Genomic DNA, 21,408 nt, shown 5'->3' with positions numbered 1-21,408 from the left:
ACAAGATGGGTGCAGGTATATATAATGCTTGTGTGCAAACAGTCTGCCCTTTTTCTTAAAAAGCCTCTGTAATTTTAAATGATACCAAAGTCTTTTTGTTGTGATGACTGCAAGGGTATACAAATAAAGATTATCTCAAATGCAGACAGTGTAAAGTTGTTTAAGATTGAGAAGTCTTTCACTGATGTTCAGTTGAGTTCCCGTTCACTTCCCTTACCTTCCTTGCAGCCTCCTTACGAACAAGGTAACACTTGAGCAGCTGATTTAGGGAAGCAAAACCAGGTTTACTCAGAGAATGTCCATTTTCTGTCTCCTCCTTAAATACAGTGGTTAGTTAGAGTGCTCTATTGCTCTACTTCTGCTGCAGACGTCGGTAGGAGCTTTCTTAAGGTTCTTTCACTGAAGGTGTTCAGACTACAGGTCAAGGATAAGACCACTTCTTATAAATGTGTACGGATGTGATGTGGCATGCGGAGGGGCAGGGCTAGCTAACCTCTCTTGGCGTCTCCAGGAAACTTCCCAGCTCTGCTGGGGGAGCTGCACACAGGAAAGGAAACAGTTACTCCTCCACGGTGAGTAACCCCCTTTTCTCCTTGTTCACCTTCCGACTGTTGTCTCTTAATCGCATATGTCAAAATAGGTTGATGCAGCCCTTGACGTAGTCCTTCACATGGCACAGGGGTTTTTTTGCAATTAGAAAAAAATTCTTCTGCGGCTGGTTCAGTGGAGTGATGCCAGAAGTTGTTTCTTTCTGAAAGCTGTATCTAATTGCTGAACTGTACTTCCATACTGAGAAACACACAGAGACTTGAATAAAGTCTGCTTTACTCTTTTACTGCTCTGTAAAATGTCTGGAGTTTGAAAAATGTAGTGCATCAGTCTTTCTCAAATAAAGATGCTTTAGTTTTTGTACTGTGGCAAATAAGGGAGTGAAGTCTTCAAAGTTCTGTTTAATTAGGATTTCTGTTCCAGCTATAATGTTGGATACTCTTTGTTCATAAGATTTATTCACAATTTGCGTTGAAAACTGTTGAAACAAAATGAAGCACAGTGTTATTTATCCATTGTATGAAGCATTGTCGTGAGAGTCTTGTTATAAATATTGGCTGAAGTTAAGAAAAACAATTTATGCCTCCTTCCTTTTGTGTGTCCGAAATAAAACACAGTTTTCTCTGGCTCAGTGGCTGACACATTACAATGCTGAACATCACTAGCATGGATGTTAGTTTGTGGGCCAACTATAAAACTTCTTTGCATTTTGAATAGAATACTTTCATCCTATTAGTAGCCTTGTTGAAATAAAGCATTCTGCCTGTGGAGTAGTGCATGTAAGGACTGTGAATGTAAGGTGAATGTAAGGACTATACCAGGCTAGTTCTGTAGTGCATGTAAGGACTGTGAATGTAAGGACTATACCAGGCTGATTACTGGATGCTAGGTGTTCAGTTGTTACTCTGGATTTGCTCAGGAGCCTGAAACATAAAGAGAGCTTAGAGTGTTGGTTGTGATTTGTTTTAAATAGTAGAGATTTCATTTGGAACTTGGTTAGCTGGCAAAGAACAGCTGAATGTGTTTTGCTGGGAGTGAGAAGCACAAAGATTTGTAATCTTTCTGTAGACTACCTAGGGGAAAAGTGGGAAACTGCTCTTTAATGTTCCTTGTCTCATAGGTAGGAAAACCTTAATATGAACTTAATTTGTGTATTTAATTTATATTGGGGGAAAATATTTAAGGCTGAAAATACATTAAAATACTCTAAAAAAAGTTGCTGTTATCAGCTCATTTGCATATCCAGCATACTGTACCCCAAAATAAAAGAGAAAGTAATTCCTTAATGTTCAGGTGCCTGAGATTGTTGGATTTATCTGTTTCCTTCTTTTTTTAAGAAGTGGGTGGGGAGGTTTGTACTTTTTTTTTTTTCGCCCTGGTTGTTAATTGCAGAAATATCCCCTCTCTGTATTTCCCAACTGGAAAGATCAAATCTTGGAGAAATACATAGCAAACACTTTCAAAGTCATTCATGTAGATTATTCTAAAAGAGCAAGTGTACGAGACCATAAAAACTTTATTTCTTTATTCAGGGCCAAAGTACTGGATTGATGTTGGATATTTTGAAAATTTTATTAATAGTCAAGTTGTACCTTAAGCACTTATGCCAGTCCTGAGATTTTTTGGGGGGAAAAAGAAGTGGGAAGACTTTTGGAATGGCTTGTTTTCAAGTTAAACTACCACTACCAGAAATGCAACAAGGAAAATGAAATTAAAACTTCACTTATTGATGTCTAAGTCAATTTAAACGAAAACATTTCAGTTTGAATTTTGTTGATGTAGATGTGACTGTTACAAGGGTTGTGAATTCAGCTTCCGTAATTTCGGTTTTTGAGCTTTTTTTCCTTCACCTAATGGGCACAATAATTGTAGCACTTGTGTTTTAATGTGTTCACTTTTACAGGAGAAACATGACCCTTATTTCTGGTTCTGACAGATAGAAGTTTGCCATTGCCTGAAATCTGAAAGTTTATTGTATCTCGTAGCTCATGCTCAGATAGAGAATCTATAGTGTTTTCTCATGTGTTATTTAGCATTTTTAAGAGGAGTAGACTCACATTGCTTCGTTTAGTTTTTTCTGATTATACTGTCAATGCAATTTTATGTGAAGATTATTTTTATAGGGATTACTTGCTGGTACTATTTGTTTAATGTAATACACTGGTGTATTTTGTCCTTGAAAGCTTGAATTTGTCTACCTTAATTTTTAGAGGTGAGACTGTAGGTTTAAAAAAAACCACCCAAAAACATACAGCCAAAACAGAATAGCCCACAAAACCTCCAAGTATATGTAGGATATGTTTTTATGTCTTTTAAATTCATTGGTGTGTGATATCTGAGTCTGTATCTTTTTGCATGATTACATAAAAGCAAATCCACAGAGACTAAGAGTTTACTTCTAAAAATAAAATTGTAGTTAGATAGGTTTGACCCAAATCCTGGAAGAAGCAAGACTTTATTTTTTGGTATGGCTATTACTAATGAACTTCATATGGCGATAAGTAGGACTTCTGTAGATAATGGGTACATTTCTTTATAACAAGAAAGGACCAAAGTCAGAAAAGCTTCATCAGCTTAACTTGTCAGGAAAGGACTCTGCCTCAGCAGTCAAATTCACCTGTCCTCCCTAGACTAAGACAACTAGGAGCCATGTTTGTTTTGATGAGTGAGTTCAGAGGTTTGACAAGGAGACCAAATATCTGGCTATTTAACAGAACTGATGAGATTCTGTTAAATGAGAAATTGAGAAATTAAGATTCTGGGTTCAAGGTAGTGTCCTTATGGTTTGTCTCTGACAAGCAGTCTGACCCATAAGTATGGTTGATTTATAAATGTTAGAGCTGAGGCATGCTATGAGTAAATCCAAACATCTTTGGCACTACTGGCATGAAATTTAACTTGTTAAATTAATTAAATGGCAATTAAATTCACATAGTCAATGATTTCCGTAATGTATAGTAATATTTTGTTTGTTTACGTACAGGGTCCCAAGTCTGGTGTCTTTGGAAGAAACAAAACTGTACACTGGTGTTGAATATGGTAAGTAGATCCTAATTCTGTTTGGACAGGTTATGAAGAGTTGTTTTCATTCTTTTTTTTTTTTTCTGCTGTAAAAGCAGTGGGTTCTTTTTGAGACCATGATTTTGATTCTTTTCTTTATATTAAATGGGCTTTTTTGGCCAACTCAGAAGTTCTTGTGTACACACTCTTTCATCTTCAGTGATGGTATACAAGACACAAATCTGTTACTGGGAATGTGAGCTTGGATCCAACACCCAGGTCAGAATGGTTGGACCTGTGTATTTCCACATAGATGAGAGGTGCTGGAAGCAGCACCCACCACCCAGGAACTGCACTTGAGAGACAGAAGGAATCAAGGCATAAACTGCTGGAGGCTTTGATGGCTCCTTCAGAAGAAAACTGGGTTTTTCAGGCTTTGTGTGTATTCTTAACCATCTTCCAAGTGACGATGGGCTATTTAAACAAGGAACTGAGGCACGTGGTAACTGCTTATTAGGCTATTAAATAGTTTTAGGTGCTTTAATACTTCTAAAATCTGGTCCATTAGGTTGCAAGCAGCAAGTTTGTAATAGAGAATGGGCGTTTATTTAGTGGTCTGTTGCAGCAATTAAGATTTTTCTGGTTTAAAACTTTCCAAGGAGACTGCTTGTATCATTGATCCTTCTTGCTTCTGCATTTGTTGTGGTTCAGATTGGGAATGTCTGTTCCCCTCCATGTATTACAGGAGAGTAAGTCCTCAGTCTTCTCCTGGCTTGATCACCTGACACATAAAATCTGTATTTCATTGACTTGCTTTTTGCCCTGCTTAATATGTTACTCAGTTTTCATATGCCAAATACTCTGCTTCAGTCTGTGGTTAGAAATTAAGCCAACTGTCAAGGAGATGAAGAAGTTATGTACCTATAGAAAACATACTGTTGGCTTGATGAACAAAAGCAGGCTTTATGAGAATGGTTCCCTTAAATAAAACAAGATGGTTATTTTTATAATAGTCCATACTGCCATTTCTGAATAATCTGCTCTGGCTTTCCACTGGTTTGCTTATCTATAAATTGCTTTTTATGCTATTGTATAATAAAGAGAAAGTGTTTAATTTTTCTTGTAGATTTATCAAGAGAAAATTATCGAGAAACGATTGCAAGGGTTACAAGGAAATTGCTGCGTAAGTTTAACCACTCCTCTATATAAAAAAACTGTATGTGCTTTCAAGTATGATTTTATAGATGAGAAACTTGCTTCTTTTACTTTGCCTATAATTCTTAAATTTAAGCTTTGTAGAAATAAAACTATTGTTATTTTTTTAAAACTCTTTCCCTGTCTGATAATGAACTATTTTCCTTCCAATTGCAGGTTATATACTTGATAATTCAGAAGATGATACCAAGTCTTTATTTCTAATAATAAAGGTATACTTATAATTTGTGATACTTAAGACAATATTACTTGTTTTGCAAAATAATCACTCTTTGTCATCTTTTTCTTTCTACAGATTATTAGTGATGTTTTACAGTTCCAAGGGTCTCACAAGCATGAGTTTGATTCACGATGGAAAAGCTTTAATCTAGTGAAAAAATCAATGGAAAACAGGGTCAGTGATTTTTTTTCTTTGTAAAGCTTAGGTGAGGGATGGAAATAGTTCATGATGTTCAGAAAGACTTTTTTCATATTTTCATTACTGTCCTAATCAGTTTTCATAATTTTGAAATCTAATTCCTTGGTGAGGATATTGTTTTGCAGTGCTTTTGTACCTGTATTTGGAAGTTTTATGAGTAACTAGCTTAGCATTTCTGGATTGAAATTACCCTCAGTTTGCATATGTCCTTGCACCAAAGTCTGAGATTTGGCATGATGCTCTATTGTGGCACTTGTTAACTGAGAAGTTTCTGTGATCAGACCTTTCTTTTGCATACAGAGAAATAGGCAAATAAAACACTTCACTAGGGCAAAAAAAATCAAGGTTGTCTGCCAAGAAGAATTTCTACATAAAATGTGCATGTTTCTAGAAGAAAAAGAGCACATGGGGAGTTCAGTCAGTGCAAATTGCTAATATGAATGCTGAAATCTAAACCAAATTATGTGTTTGTTTACAGCTGCAAGGAAAGAAACAGCATATCAGAGCTTTGCTCATTGACAGAGTTATGTTGCAGCATGAGGTAATACTTCCACTTTAATCTTCTCTAACTACTTGAAAAGCTGATTTGTTATGTTGTCATGTAGCAAAAGATGCAATAATCCTGCACTAGTTTCTCTTACATGTGGGAAATGTAAAAACAATTTGTTGTTTGTGTTTTCTATGCAATTTAGCTGAGAACACTAACAATGGAAGGCTGTGAATATAAAACTTCTCACCAGGAGATGATCAGAGATCTTTTGTGTTTGTCTACAAGTTCATATGGTCAGGTAAGGAAAAATACCTTTTGAACTGAAATATATGGAATTTTTTGTTGATCACTTTAAGTTATGTTCTTAAGATCTTCACTTTTCAGTTTATTTCCATGGCAACATGAAATAGTAAATATTTCAGGGGAGGTTTAGATAGGAAAAATTTTACACTTGAAAGTGTTTTTAAGCATTGGAGCAGGCTGCCCAGGGAAGTGGTTGAGTCACCATCCCTGGCGATATCTAAACGATGGGTAGACATGGTGCTTAAAGATACAGTTTAGTGGTGGTTTTTGTCAGTATTAGATTGATGGTTTGATGATCTGAAAGGTCTCTTCCAACCTCGACAAGTCTATGATTTCATTTGCATTAGTTGCCAATTTTGGCATAGCTTTTGCTTTAAGCCCCTTCTTTGTCAAATAACTGGGTGGAGAGGATGCCAACTTAGGTTACCAATTATAAATGTTTTGAGGGGCTTAACACTAGGCTTCTAAAAACAATTATTCAATTAAAAAAAACCACATATATACCAGGTTGAGGTTTTTAGATGTGATGATATGATTCATGACACTATTTGGAATGCTAAGTCTACATTTAGGAAGTGGCTATGGTGACATCCTAGTTCTTAAAAATATACAAAACAAGTGTGGTGATAGTTGGATTCTGAGCTCTTTGCCTGGTGGAAGGTCTGTGTGTGTTCAATTCAAACATAATCTAGAATTCAAATCCATCCACAATCTTTACAGACTCTTTAGATTCTCCGAACTGCATCTGTTATTCTAGCTGTTTGCTCTTTAAAAGATCTTAAAAACACATTGTTTTCGGCAACACAAAGAATTCTCTTTAACTTTGTAGCTGTTCTGAATTAAGTGCTAGAAACAAAAACTAAGTTTTATAAACAACTGTGAGCAAGGGTGTGGGGAAGTGTGCTATTTACATTGTTCTACACATAGTTTTGTTCCTGTGCATCACACAAACTCTGTACATAAGTAACTGAAATGGATAAGGGTATTGGGTTTGTATAGTGTATTTTTGGTTCAGAAGACTTTCTAGTAACATCTCTCTTCCCATAGGTCAGAAGCAAAGCTCAGCAAGCGTTCTTCACAGCTCTAGGAACGTACAATTTTTGTTGCAGAGATATCATTCCCTTGGTTTTGGAGTTCTTGCGTCCAGACCGGCAAGATGTCACTCAAAAGCAATTTAAAGTACTGTTTTATTAACTTTGTTTTATGCCTGTCTTTAGAAGTGTTACTAGAGGGGAATTTTTCACACTGAAGAGTGGGATTTGCTTGTTTATCAGTGTTACTCTGATATTTTCATGGCATATAGCTTATGCTTGACTAGTGTAAGGAATTATTTGGATTAGATCAGTTGTCAAGAGAAATTTTGTGTTTATAGATTTTTATTTTTTTTTTAATTTCATTATGTGGTCAGGTATTACAACAATGTATGTTTAAATTATTAAATGGAAATTGAGAAGCTATAGTCCAAGATGGTAAAACTCATTAAGCAGTTCTGTAAGCTGTAGTAGTATAAGAAAATATCGTGAACTGGACAAAAAGTTGGTCACCCAAAAAAGTTACAGTAAATTAGGTGGATTTTGTTATGAAGTGGTGGATAATCGCTGATGCTGCCAGGCCTGGAAATGTCACTGACGCGGTGATGCCAGGATGTAATCTGTCCATCCAGGTGTTCAAAAGCTCCGTGCTCCCCTCCTTCCTCTTCACCTCCCTCAGTCCTCCTGTCCACAGAGGCAATTTGTACTCGTCGTATGGTCAGAAAAACAGCTAAGGCTTCTTATCCTGCTCTAGCTGCCTGATACGTAGTATCATACAGCATGGGATTACATTGTTTGCATAACGTAGTATCCCTGTTCTTGTTTATTGATTATTATTTTTTAATGCCATCCTTGTACCTCTCTTTCTCTATCCCTCTCCTCCCAGATAAGCAACCCACGCCTACTTACTTTTTCCCAATTGGTCCCAGTTTTGCTACACTTACAGCATCTTGTGCCATACCTGAATTTGGTATATCTGATACTGCTACCAGTCTTAGCCTACGTGATATTACTGATGTGATTACCTAGGCACTGTTGTGCTTGTAAGACTGCTCTCCAGAAGATCCCCAAGACTTCCTTCCTATTGCCTGTGAAATTTGGCCATTTCTCACATAACTCCCACTTAATCAGCTGTGAAATCCAGCCCCTCTTTGTTTCACTGTGTTTCACTCTTGTCAGCTTCTTACACATTCACCAGTTTGTTGTGTCATGTCCAGTAATTATCCACATCCTCTTCAGTCAGCATCACTTCGGCCACCTAGTTAACAGCCAAATGATTTGCCTGCAGCCCAAACATAAGTTCACAGAAAGGCCAGGAGTGGTAATTGATCATTGCATAATATCCTTTATCATGTAATTCAGAAATCAGCCATTCTGTGCATAAATTAATTGGCAGAGCTTCCAATCTCCTTAAAAGGGTTCTTTAGCACAAAGAGGATTCTGTGAAAAATCTGTGGTATTTTGACAATGAGACCATATAGTGGAATATTTATGGTACTTCTTAATGATTTGGTAATGTGAAGATTAATTTTTTATTCTATGTGGGTGCATGCTTATGTAGATAGATATCACTTGCATATGAACAATGCTTAACCTTTCTAAAATTCTATCTTTCATTTTACAGGGTGCCTTATATTGCCTTCTTGGAAATCACAGTGGAGTATGTTTGGCAAATCTTCACGATTGGGATTGTATTGCACAGACGTGGCCAGCAATTGTTTCTTCTGGACTGAGCAAAGCTATGTCCTTGGAAAAACCATCCATAGTTAGACTCTTTGATGACCTAGCAGAAAAAATCCATAGGCAGTATGAAACAATTGGATTGGATTTTGCAGTAAGTGACATATTGCTTAGGGAGAATGTCTTGGATTCTGAGAACATTTGATTGCTTGAGACTCAAGGTATATTATTTGAGTTAGTGTTCTGATGTTTATTGCACTCCAGTTTCTGTGGCAGAGGCCTGTAGACTGGTGTGTTTGAGACCGAAGTTATAGAGCTCCCTATAATACTACTGGAATTTGTAATTTTTCGTTAACCTCTGAAGAAGCCTGTTATTGAAAGGAAGTTTAAGTTGCCGTTCAGTGTTAATTGGGATGAGTCATGCTGATCAAGTGTAAAGATGTGACAGGGTCTTCAAATTAACATTGTCAGTATTTGTAGTGTTGTCCCACTGTGCTAACCCACAGCACTCGTTACTCGGCTTCCTCTTGCCTAATCAGGCATGGTACTTATTTTTCCGAATGAGTGCCAATATTTGATAAACAATTTTTATGCTTAATGAAATATTAAAGTTTGGTTTTACCTTTATTTTAAAATAGAATAAAACATGTACTTGGAGAAACAATTCTGCTGTGTGAACACAAAAGGTGTCTTCCCTAGTTTTCATGGATTTGTCTATGTGGATAGGAAAGTCTGCACTCTTCATGTTATTCTGAACTCTCCTTATTCTGAAACAGAAACAAACACGCATAAAACTTGTAAGTTGCTGCTCAGTCCCAAATCTTTGTGTTCTCTGTCTATAGGTGCCAGAGAAATGCATTGAGGTAGCTGTTTTGCTGCAAAAATCAGGACATCCAAGTTCGAACTTCACAGGTCTTTGTTCAGAAGAAATTCAGTTAGGAATGCAGCGACAGAAGGAAAAGAATGCTGAGGCTTTGCGGTAAGTTAAAGTTCTCTTAACACAAGCTTACATTGCCTAGTATTTACTGTAAGTTAAATGTAATAATGTAATTATCCAAAATTGCTAAGCTAAATCTTAAGCTCAACGAATTCAGAATGTCCAAGGATTGTTGTCTTCTCTCCTGACTTGGCAGCCTCTTTTCTCTATGCTTATATTTCCTTCCTTCCTCTTCCCTGTCCTCCCTATTTGTGCTAGACTTACTGCGTTGCTTTCACTTACCTTTTGTAGAACATTTATCCTATTTTTAAATTATTCCCTCAGTAGCATCTGTTTGATGATTCCCTGTATTTTTTTCCTCAGAAACTATGAAAATTTGGTCAACATGCTGCTGGACTGCGTGGAACAAAGAAATCTGTAAGTCTCCTTTTCTGTGGGTAAGAAAATTTTTGGTGGGTTGATTCGAGGTGGCTACATGAGTAACTGTCGTTTTCATCAAGAAGTGCAGTTAGCATGACTAGAATTGAGTGGTATTTTTTTCAGCCTCGAAGTATTTGTCCAAAAGCAGTTTGTCAGTAGCAGTCTGGCGTAAAATGGATTGTGGCTAGCTTCTTGGATAGTTTTTGCAAAGGTATCCACAAGAATTGAGTTTCTGGAGGTCCTCATGCATTTGCATATGAATTCTTGCCCAAACAGGAAGACAAAGGCCAACATAGGGGTGCCTTGCCATTACTGTCTCCTAGGTAAACTGAATGAGTCTTGAATTTATTTTTATTTGGAGCTTGATTTGTTAGTATAAGGCATCATTGCATCTCCGAGTTAAGCTTTGTCATTCATTAATTTCACCTATTTATTTTTTTTAGTATTTTTTTTTGTTCTGGGGAAAAAGCTCTGGATCTGTCTGCATAATACTGATATCCAAATAGATTTTAATTCGTAGCATAATATTTGTGTTTAAAAACTTTAAAATAATATCCCTACAGGTCTGTATTTCACATGGAAATGCCAAGGTCAGGAAGGCACCATTAACTGAATGTTTGATTGCACTTGTGTGTTCCCAGAGCTCTGAAGGTTTCCCTACATGGCAGTTAAGCTTGTTGACTATGGCAGTGGCATAGATAGAACATTACTTATGTTAGTCCAAACATATTTACATAATCTTAATACATGTAATCAATTCTGTGCAAAAGCAGTACATGCAACTATGCTACTTATTGTCTGTTTTGAATATTTTATTTTTTTTAGTCCCTGGAAGTTTGAGCACATCAGCATTGGTTTTCTGTCTCTGCTCCTGAGGGATGATAGGATACTGCCTGTCCGTGCCATAAAATTTTTTGTGCAGTGTCTCAACCATGATGCAATTGTAGTTCGTAAGGTAAAAACAACATAATTAATCTTTTTGTTTTGCAGCTCATTGGGGTTTAGATCAGATGTTTGTGGTGGTTTGCTGTGATAAAGCACAAAATCTGAGGTGTACATCCCCCTTACCCTTCCAGTCATGCACGTGTACAAAAGTTCCTAATCCAAGAAGATGAGTCTTGGCAGTGCTGTAGCTGTGACATATGGTGTAAAGTCTGTAAACTCTGAAAATGTGGAACATACCTATTCATTCTTACTTCAGAGTGCTTTTGCAGAAATTCTTTTGCAGATGTCTGTTTTTTCCGTGTGTGGCTTATTACTTGAAGGGAGCCATCTATGTGTTATATTTAGAATCATAGAATTGTCCAGATTGGAAGGGATCTTTAAGATCTTCAAGTCCAACCATCAACCCAACTCTGAAAACAAAACAAAAACAAAAAAACCAACCAACCAAAAAACAAACAAACAAAACCCACCCCCAAAAAACACCCCGCATCTCTAACCCATGTCTCTAAGCACTATGTCAACCGGGCATTTGAACACCTCCAGGGATGGTGCTTCAACTGCTTCCCTGGGCAGCCCATTCCAAGGCTTTCCATGTAAACATTTTTCCTAATATCCACTCTGAACCTCCCCTGGTGCAACTGGAAGCCGTTTCCTCTTGTCCCATCACCTAGGACTTGGGAGAAGAGACCAACCCCCACCTCTCTGCACCCTCCTGTCAGGGAGTTGTAGGGAGCCGTAAGGTCTCCCCTCAGCCTCCTCTTCTCCAGGCTGAACACCCCCAGCTCCCTCAGCCTCTCCTCACAAGACTTGTGCTCCAGACCCCTCACCAGCTCCGTTGCTCTTCTCTGGACCCGCTCCAGCCCCTCAATGTCTTTTTTGTGGGAAGGGGCCCAAAACTGGACACTTTCATTCTGCTTATTGCCTGAGTGAGGCACCCCTTAATTTTTTTATTTTTTTTTTTCTGAGAATGATTGCTAGGGAGGTTTTTCTGGGTTATAAAGGTCACACTTAAGTCATGTCCTGTATCCCCTGAAATGAGTGGTATTACTTCTTTATGGGAAGTATCAACCACTGGGGTGATGAATTTCACTGTAATGTTCACTGGCTTTTTAGGGTGCTTTAGCTGGCTTAAAATGTGACTGTGAGATGGTTAGACACATCCTTCTGGAGGTGAGTGTATGGAATGGATACATTAATGCCCATTTCTTTCTTTTAGGTGGCCATCTCAGCTGTGGCTGGTATTCTTAAGCAGCTTAAGAGAACACACAAGAAAGTGCCCATCTGCCCTTATGAAATAAGTAGGTTTTTATTTAATGTAAGAAATGTCTTACTAACATTTATCCTAAAATTTTTTTAAAGGCATATTTTTCTGGTTAAACTAAACATAGTGTCCCAAACTTTGCGTTTCTCTCTGGTTCTGAATGTCCTAAGCAAACAAAACAAGTAATACAGTCGGTTGTTTTGGGGTTTGTTTTTTTTAAGCAGTACTATATGTGCAAGTGCATAATGCTCACTTAATATGTGAGTATTCAGTTATTCATTTATTTGGCATGAGTTAAAACTTCAGAGATATGGTCATTCTCCTTTCAGAAAACCTTAGAATTTATGAGAATAATTTGTATATCTCCTTTTTATTCTTTTAATAATTTCAAATGGCACATTTATATAAATTACTAAGGAATCTCTTACTGTTAGTGTTCCATTTAATCTCCTAGGACAAATCTCTGTACAGGTTTGATTGGGACGAGGGAAACACAAACACTTCAGAATGTTGTATTAAAAGTAAGTTGTAACGTTTGCCGGGTCTGTTAATGAATAAGTTTAAAATTCTCTTAAACCAGGTGGAAACCCTAAGCCTTCCAGCATTCAGGCTGGTGACAGGCAGGATAACCGGTGGCTGCATTATGACAGCCAGAGATTACCAAAGACTAAGGAAGCCTGGGAGTCATGTTGCTTTGTGGAGAAAACACACTGGGGATATTATACCTGGCCTCGGTGAGTATCGTGAAGCATTAAAACAGAACTGTGAGAGTCAGCAGAAAAAAACCCGTGGGAAATTAAATAATGTTTATTAGGTTTAACTTTTTAAATTGAAACAAAAAAATACGATTTATTTCATCCTTTGTGCGTGTTTTACCACTTCTGTGTGGTTTTTGTGTTGTTTTTTTTTCTTGTGGGTTTTTTATTATTTATTTTCTACCTGTTTCTCTTTGGGTTTTGTGGGTACTTTAGGCACGTATTTCTTATGGCTGTTTAACTGCTGGTGAGTTCTGCTTTTTTGGAGTTGATAAATCCTATTTGATATAGAGAATATAGAAAGTAATCATAAGATTTATTTTACTTTAAAACATGTTATTGTATTTTTTTTTAATCTTCAGAACTATGACAGTTTATGCTCCAGTTGAGAATCAGCCAAAGCTTGGGCGGAGGAGAGACGAGCTGACAGAGGTAAGGGTTTCAAGTGTGTTTCAGTTTTTGTGTGTTGTTTTTGCTACTACTGCTCCTGCTTTCTTTTTTCAATATTGTCCACAGATTACTGTGGAGATGAAATTCCCTTCTCTCTTTTAACTTAAGTATTGCTTACCATTCAGGGAGTGCTTACACTAAATGTGTGGAAACAGATTTGTTTTGCTTGATTGCAAACAAATATATTATTGTATATTTCTACTTCATTTTCATACTTTGTTAGCATACAAGAAGAAATCGTTATTTTAATATATTGCACATTCTCTGACAGCAATCATGGATTAATTGCATTAATGAGCACTTTCTTGTTCCCTTTCAAATCTTTATCAGAGTTTAGAACAAGGTAATTAGTGACAGTGGGAACGACTGCTTTGTAGGTGTTGAACTAGTGAAAGGAAAGACAATCTGAAGTCATTAATTAAAATAAAAATCAAGAGTCTTGCAAAACCCAATGTTCCCTATAAAATGATAGGGGAAATTGATGGCCCAGGTATGATTTTTGCCAAAAATAGAATTAAAATGGAAAACAGGAGTTGAAAAGATTGGGATAGCACTGTAACAATCAATCACCTCAAAGCTAATCCTTGTTCTTTTTTTTTTTTTCCTGTTACAGGCAGAACAAATTATATATGATCACTTTTCTGATCCCAAGTTTGTTGAGCAGTTAATAAAATTTTTGTCTTTAGAAGACAGAAAAGGAAAAGACAAATTTAATCCTCGCAGATTTTGCCTCTTCAAGGTAACAAGATTTCAGTAACTAAATTTCTTCCCTTTTGTAGATAATTGTCAAAGCATGGAAAAGCCACACAATTCTTGGCTTATTCTGCACAGTTGCAAAATGGTAACTTTTAAAGGTATGATGCTATGATTAATCCTGTTAATCATCTCTTCTGATTAACTACATAGGTAGGTAATATTTAGAGTAATATAGAAGTACATAGGACATTTGTATGTAATTCTGTTATAAAAGCAATTTCACTTTCTGCATATTCAGATCTGAAGTGCTTCATGATCTCATGTTCTTCTTAGATAATGCTTTAGATAATTATTGAAGACATTTTCACGTTTTGTTTTACAGGGCCTTTTCAGAAACTTTGATGATGCCTTCTTGCCAGTTCTTCAGCCCCATTTAGAACGACTTGTGGCAGACTCCCATGAAAGCACCCAGAGATGTGTAGCTGAAATTATAGCCGGCTTAATACGAGGTTCTAAACACTGGACATTTGAAAAGGTGCTTAAGTAGTGTTTTTGAGTGATTCATGGAAGTTAAGGAATAAGTTTTGGTTATTAAATAAATTAAACCTATGAAGTTGAGGGCTTTTAATTGGTCCTACGTTCAAGAAAGGACTGGAGAAAGTTGGAACACTTTGTGCTTCTTTGCCTAACTTTGAGCGCAATTTATAGTCTGGTTTGGTGCCTGTATAGTACTAAGACTTAGTTTTAATCTCAAAGCATTTTGCTAAGAACAGTTTGCTGGTAAAGAGATAGCAAAGCTGACATAATTTGTAATTTCCTATTGGAAAAAGTGCTTATATCCAGCTTAGACTATAACATCTTTATTGAGTCTAGATCTAGCTGTCTAGATTATCTTTAAATGAGTTTTTTATGCTGAAAAGTAATTCTGGAATAATATTTTTCTTAATTAAAAAAAAAATTAAAACTTGGGGGGAGAGGGAAGTCCTTAGAGTGTACAAGACTGCTGTGCTACCAAAAGCAAAATGTATGCAGTCTCTGGAGCAATTCTACTTAAGTCACAGTGAAAATGGTGCATACATAGTCCATACTATTTCAGAACACCTTGTTAACACAATGTAAATGATTCCTGAAATCTTACCTCTGATAGCATTTATTTCCTTTACAAATATCATACTATAGCAGCTTCCAGAATCAGTATTATTTTTCCATTTGAAAAGATGGGATTTGGGTTCACAGAGGTTAAAAAGCCATTTTGTTCTTAAATAGTCAAATCTTGACTTTTGCCTTTTTGCTGAGCAGGTGGAAAAACTTTGGAAGCTTCTCTGTCCATTGCTTCGAACAGCTCTATCCAACATTACAGTGGAAACATATAATGATTGGGGCACGTGCATAGCAACCTCCTGTGTAAGTACCCCTTTTTTAGTCCTCTAAAGCAATGTCCAGATTGTCAAGTTGTACAGGTAATATGTAAATAAGAGCTTTATGAATAGATATTGTATATATTTTTATATTGTGTATATATATTATATATATATTTTATATAATGTATAAATTAGATAAATTTATGTAATTTGTATATAATTTATATAAATTATATATCTTTATATAATATATAGATATGCTTATGTATTTAATTATAATTAAATATATTTAAATTTTATCAGCTAAAACTGAGAACTGTAAATACACCATTAAAAAAATCCATTTAAAATCTTACAGCTTTTTTGGAAATTTTTTTGTCTTCTGGCCTTTGCAGACAGTTAGATATAATATTTTAGAATGAAAATAAAGCCTTAGTTTTATTTTTAAGTGTTTTAGAAGAGCTGTATAAGGTTAGTGGGTGATGGTAATGTGTATGCTTTCTATGTGTTCAATTTTTGTGAAGTTTTTGAATTCAAATTACGCATTTATTCTTGGTTAAAACTGTGCAGCTTAGCATCAGGCTGTGAAAAGTCTCAAGTTGTCTTCTAACACACATTAAGATTACTGTACACTCCGGTGAACTGGGAATTGTGGTGTCTGAGAAACAGTGTAAATGATAGGCCACAAATATCTTGGATCAGTAGTTCTTTTAATTCACTCAGCAAAATTCAGCAGAGTTTTCCAGCCAGAACCCTAGTAATTAAGTAGCAAAATTCAGACATGATTATTCATCTATGTAAAAAACTAAGTTAAAATTAGTTCCCTCTTATTCTAGTTACCAAAAAACAGCATGTAGTTTCACTGTGTTTTCTTCCTATTGAGGTTCATTGTGTTGTGAAAAGACATTTAACTTTGAACTCGCTTAATGGAAAAAACCCAAGAGATGCAGAGAAAATCCCTGTAAAAACTTTTGTTGTTTAACAGTATTTACATTTAAGAAAAACCAAACAGTTTGCTTATATCTCTGATACCCATTTATTTTCAGGAGAGCAGAGATCCGAGGAAACTTCACTGGTTATTTGAATTGCTGTTGGAATCTCCGCTGAGTGGGGAAGGAGGATCATTTGTAGATGCATGGTAAAATTAATTTTAACTGTCTTATTTTTGCTGAATAAAGGAGAAAATAAAGTGTAAAATGTAAAGGATAAAATGTATTGAGAGCATATTGTGCCAGCTGGCTTGTAGAAGCAGGGAAGAAAAGCCCTCCTTTCCAATTAGCTTTCCCCACACAATGACAGTTTCTTCATTATTATTTTTTAATGTAATTAAATCTAGTTAACAGAATGTGAAGGTTTGGAACTGGCATAGCAGCAGTACTGTTGTTTCATTCTATAATTCTTACCCATCTTTGCATGCAATACATGCAGTACATGCAAAGATGCTGTTATGCATTGACACACACAGAACACAAAGGAGGGCTTGGAGGGGACTAGGGAATGGAGGAATGATTTTGTATGATTAAAGATTGCTGTTCTGATTCCTAGCCGACTTTACGTACTGCAAGGTGGCCTTGCACAGCAAGAGTGGAGAGTACCAGAGCTGTTGCACAGACTGCTGAAGTACTTGGAACCTAAACTTACCCAGGTTTACAAAAACGTCCGAGAGAGAATAGGAAGGTCAGTGTTTTCTTCTGCAGGTCTTGGGGTATTTTCCCTTTGTTTTATTTGGGTAATTGAGTATCTAAATAATTACACTGAAGTGTGACTTCTTATTTCTGTGTGAATGCTGGTAATAGGAATTAGATAAATTAATAACAGACTTGCTTCAGAAACTTCAGATGACTTCTCTGTATTTGTCTTTTATTGTATGTGGCCTGTCATGTTTATGTATGCTATTTCTAAAGCTCAAAACAAAAGAACAAATCCCAAAAGAAAACAAACAAAAAAAACCCAAACCAAACACCTTACTGCATCTAATCCCTAATAAGCCATAAATATACAGGAAATCCTTTAGAGAGCATTTTAGTGACTTAAGAACTAATTGCAGATCTGTTTGGAGGAGAGGGGGATTGTAGCTTAGTGGTTATCTAACCCTGCTTGATTCAAGTATCTATAAAGAGGGTATTTGAAAAACATTTGTGTTTTAAATAACTTTGAAGCAAAGAAAAGGGTAATTTTTCTATAAGTATAACCTTCAAAGTTCAATAAATTGATCTCAGATCACTTTTAGCTATGCTCACTACACTATGCTAACTGTATGTTCTTGCTTTGTTTGCCTTTCTAGTGTTTTGACCTACATATTCATGATCGATGTTTCTCTGCCAAACACGGCTGCAACTAGATCTCCTCGTGTCCATGAATTTACTACTCGCATACTTGAAAGTCTTAAACCCCTCATGGAAGCAGATGAAGAAATTCAGAATCATGTTATGGAAGAGAATGGAGTTGGTGAACAAGATGAGCGAACTCAGGGCATTAAACTCTTGAAAACTAGTGAGTTACTTAATGAGGTTAAGAAATGAGGATGGGGGATATCTTAGGACATGGTGATTGAGGTCTCCAAATGATAGAGTTGCAATACACAATTCCACCTTTCGGATCTGTGCTGCAACAAGGTGTCTGTTGGTTTAGTGTTGAGGTTTATAAAGTCACCTTTACAGGGTGAAAGTTCTACTATAGGTCCACTCTAATGTGTGAAAATCTCCCAAGCAAGTCTTGCAATAAATTTGGTCTATAGCTTGTTTTTGGATTGTTACTGGTTTTTATCTTCTTCATCAGTGATCATTTCTCTTTATAAAAACAGTTCTAAAGTGGCTGATGGCAAGTGCAGGACGGTCCTTCTCTACCGCTGTCACAGAGCAACTCCAGCTTTTACCCTTATTTTTCAAGGTATATGCTTTAATTCCTCCTTTTTTAGTCATGTTTGATTAAAAAGGGATTCTATATATAAACCAAAGTTATAAGGGACTTTAAAAGAAAACCTGGTGATAAAAATGGTAAAAAAAATAAAAAGTGCTAATAAAAACCATGCATACCAACGATGCCCAAATTATTTTTTAATGCTTATGTATGTTTACAGCTGGTAATCCAGCTTGTTAAATGGTTTCCTGACAGTAATGATTTGTAGGTGAATGCCCTGTACATATTTAACCTGAGGGTGAAAAGTGTTTAATTCATGAATGAGTGTATGTTGTTCCTATTCTGATACTTATATTTAGTTGTTTTCTTTTGTTCCATGATTGCACAATCCTTTCTAAATGGTGGTGCTTCTCTTGTTTTTCCTGGCGCCTCTAATCCTTGTATTCTTTTATGAAGCTGAGTCATTCAGTGCTACCTACATATCTGAAATAATACATTTTGCATGCTCCAAAGCATATGTCTTATTTTATATAAACATCAGTCAGTTATCAAACAATAATGTATGTGACTGGAAAATAAAGGTGAAAGTGAACTAGAAATACAGATAAAGCTTTCTGTCAGTTTTGGACTGGATTTGATAGCAAAAGAATTGCAAGGAGGAACCAAAGTCTTAACGACACTCATTTAATCCTCCTTAAGAGCTTCAGACAAGCCATATTGTTTAGATAAGTAATATATGGTGCAAGGAACAAGGGTCTCTTGATTCTATTAATTTTTGTCCACAGCTTGTTGCTGAGAATATTTTAAAGTTACATTGATTGTTTTTGCTAGTTTACTTAATTTTTCATCATTGTATCAATTGTATTTTCCTAGACGACTGTCCTTTCATCAGAGTAAACTTTGTTTAAGGATTTTGCTGTTAGCAATGCTTACCTATGCCTTTTTTTTTTCTTCTCTATTACCTTGTTCTATAGATCGCACCAGTAGAAAATGACAATAGCTACGATGAGCTCAAAAGAGATGCTAAGATGTGTTTGTCATTAATGTCTCAGGGTTTGCTGTATCCTCAGCAAGTGCCTTTGGTACTTCAGGTGCTAAAACAAGTGAGTATGGTCTAAATAGCTTAAAGCTTCTTGTTGTCTAATGCAGTCTGTGCTTTTTTTTTTTTCTTAAAGATTATACAGTAGTTGTGGTTTGAAGAGAATCAAATACTGATTTTCTTAGAGGTGAAAGTGAAGAGTTTATTAGGATTGTTTTAAGACATTCTTAGAGACAGTAAATGTATTTTGTTTTGTTTCCTACTTCCAAACAGTTAAACAACTTATATCTTGATAAGAAATGGAACAGTATTTTAAGAAATAAAAATTTGTTCAGTAGTGGATCAATTTAAGCCAAAACGTGTCTCCTCATGAGCATAACGATTCAAAATCCAGTTTCAAAATGAGTTGTCATGTAAAAAACTGCCCTCAAATCTCTGCTTTTTTAGTGTTACAGTCTGTTTATCAACTGTTACTGCTTTCTGAAAAACAACGCAAATGAAAATGCATCCTTGAATTTCATGGTTCATTCTGTACAGAGTTTTTCATGCAATAAATGCTTTTTTTTTCCTCTAGTCGTTCAAGAATGACCTACCGTAGTAAAATTACCTGTTGGAAAAAATGTTGCTGTAAGCTGTACACACAGCCAAAATAGTAACTGCAGTGTTGCAGTCTAGGCTGCACCTGTGCTTGATGCTTTCAGTAATTTGGACTTCCATAAGCACGTGGAGATGTACAGTAACTTGAAAAAATTTTGCTTTCCAAATGCAGTGTTATAAAATATATACTCAAGCAGAACAGAATTTCTGGTTCATTTATATCTGCCTTATGACTGATGTCAGAAATTAATCAAAGATAGGAACTTGCCTGCTTTGTCTTTTACACTCTTAGGTATCTGCTAAATAACAGCCAATAACAGCCAATAATTTATTGTTTAAACGGGAATTGTGTGCTTTGGAAACTGAGTGTATGAAACGAAAATATCTGAATAAAGGAAGTTATTTGTAACTGTCCCCAAATATCTTTTTTTAAAATATTGTTAGCTTTATATTAGATAGCTGCTTTGCTTCACATTGCTGCTTTCTCATATTTAATATTTATTTTTAATTGTAGACAGCAAGAAGCAATTCTTGGCATGCTAGGTATACCATATTAACCTACCTCCAGACCATGGTGTTCTACAATCTTTTTATTTTTCTCAACAATGAAGAAGCAGTCAATGACATTAGATGGCTGGTTATAAAACTGTTGGAAGATGAACAGCTTGAGGCAAGTAATACCTTTTCTGCAATGCTTTGTTTCACTTGATTGATTTCTTGCCCTTGTCAAGTTTTATGAAAAAGCTACCAGTTGTAAATTAATGCAGCAAGTATTCCTAGCTTAGCATTCTTCCTATTTTGAAAAAAAATCTAGCTTTATAGGATTTATTTCTCTCATATTCCATTTTTTCTTTTAGTATTCCATTCCATCCAGGAAATTGGCTGTTTAGAAAATACTTTGTTAGCGATTTTTAAAAGTTCCATTGTTCCTACTTTTTCAACAAAATGGAACGCTGCTTTGTTTTGTTCTTGGTTTAAGTAAGGCTGAAATATAATAGTTTGTAAGCTTACTTGTCAGTCTGGCAAGTTTTTGTACTTTTCTTGAGCTAGCGATACTTCAGTATATACAAATGGAAGGAGATAACATCCAAAATCTTTGCTGTGGTACGTGAGTGCTGTCGAAGATCAGTGTATGTATGTACAGTATGCTCTTAGAAGTGCTACCAGGATCATAAGCTATTTCTCAGGTAAAAAAAAAAAAGGTGCTTGATGTGAATCATTGAGTCTTGTCTGTCAGGTTTCCAAAAGCTGGGGGAAAATCATGGAATTACTTTATTCTGGATCACTAGTATACAGAACTGAAGGCTTGTATTAAATGATACAATTGTAAGCATGTTTGATCATGTTCAAGGACAGTGAAGAATCTTTAGTATTAACCTCCAGCCTGTTCCGTTTACCCTGC

The 21,408-nt window shown here is 35.9% G+C and overlaps 1 protein-coding gene across 2 annotated transcripts in view; it reads left to right on the top strand.

Moving 5' to 3' along the window:
• The window catches only part of PSME4 (proteasome activator subunit 4), a 75,889-nt gene that overhangs the window by 42,990 nt on the left and 11,491 nt on the right, over positions 1–21,408 (top strand). For both annotated transcript variants that reach the window (XM_014962476.1, XM_014962475.1), the window contains 23 exons: positions 3,533–3,588; positions 4,676–4,732; positions 4,921–4,976; positions 5,060–5,158; positions 5,661–5,723; positions 5,875–5,970; positions 7,023–7,154; positions 8,631–8,840; positions 9,529–9,665; positions 9,987–10,040; positions 10,869–10,998; positions 12,205–12,286; positions 12,830–12,983; positions 13,367–13,436; positions 14,068–14,193; positions 14,533–14,685; positions 15,450–15,554; positions 16,558–16,649; positions 17,057–17,188; positions 17,796–18,004; positions 18,315–18,400; positions 19,345–19,473; positions 20,521–20,676. In XM_014962476.1, the coding sequence (XP_014817962.1) occupies positions 3,533–3,588; positions 4,676–4,732; positions 4,921–4,976; positions 5,060–5,158; positions 5,661–5,723; positions 5,875–5,970; positions 7,023–7,154; positions 8,631–8,840; positions 9,529–9,665; positions 9,987–10,040; positions 10,869–10,998; positions 12,205–12,286; positions 12,830–12,983; positions 13,367–13,436; positions 14,068–14,193; positions 14,533–14,685; positions 15,450–15,554; positions 16,558–16,649; positions 17,057–17,188; positions 17,796–18,004; positions 18,315–18,400; positions 19,345–19,473; positions 20,521–20,676 (2,584 nt within the window). The remainder of the gene's footprint in view (positions 1–3,532; positions 3,589–4,675; positions 4,733–4,920; positions 4,977–5,059; positions 5,159–5,660; positions 5,724–5,874; positions 5,971–7,022; positions 7,155–8,630; positions 8,841–9,528; positions 9,666–9,986; positions 10,041–10,868; positions 10,999–12,204; positions 12,287–12,829; positions 12,984–13,366; positions 13,437–14,067; positions 14,194–14,532; positions 14,686–15,449; positions 15,555–16,557; positions 16,650–17,056; positions 17,189–17,795; positions 18,005–18,314; positions 18,401–19,344; positions 19,474–20,520; positions 20,677–21,408) is intronic.

Source organism: Calidris pugnax, unplaced genomic scaffold (assembly GCF_001431845.1).
Source record: "Calidris pugnax isolate Ruff unplaced genomic scaffold, ASM143184v1 scaffold147, whole genome shotgun sequence".
NCBI lineage: Eukaryota > Metazoa > Chordata > Aves > Charadriiformes > Scolopacidae > Calidris > Calidris pugnax.
This window is presented reverse-complemented; position numbering and strand designations above follow the sequence as displayed.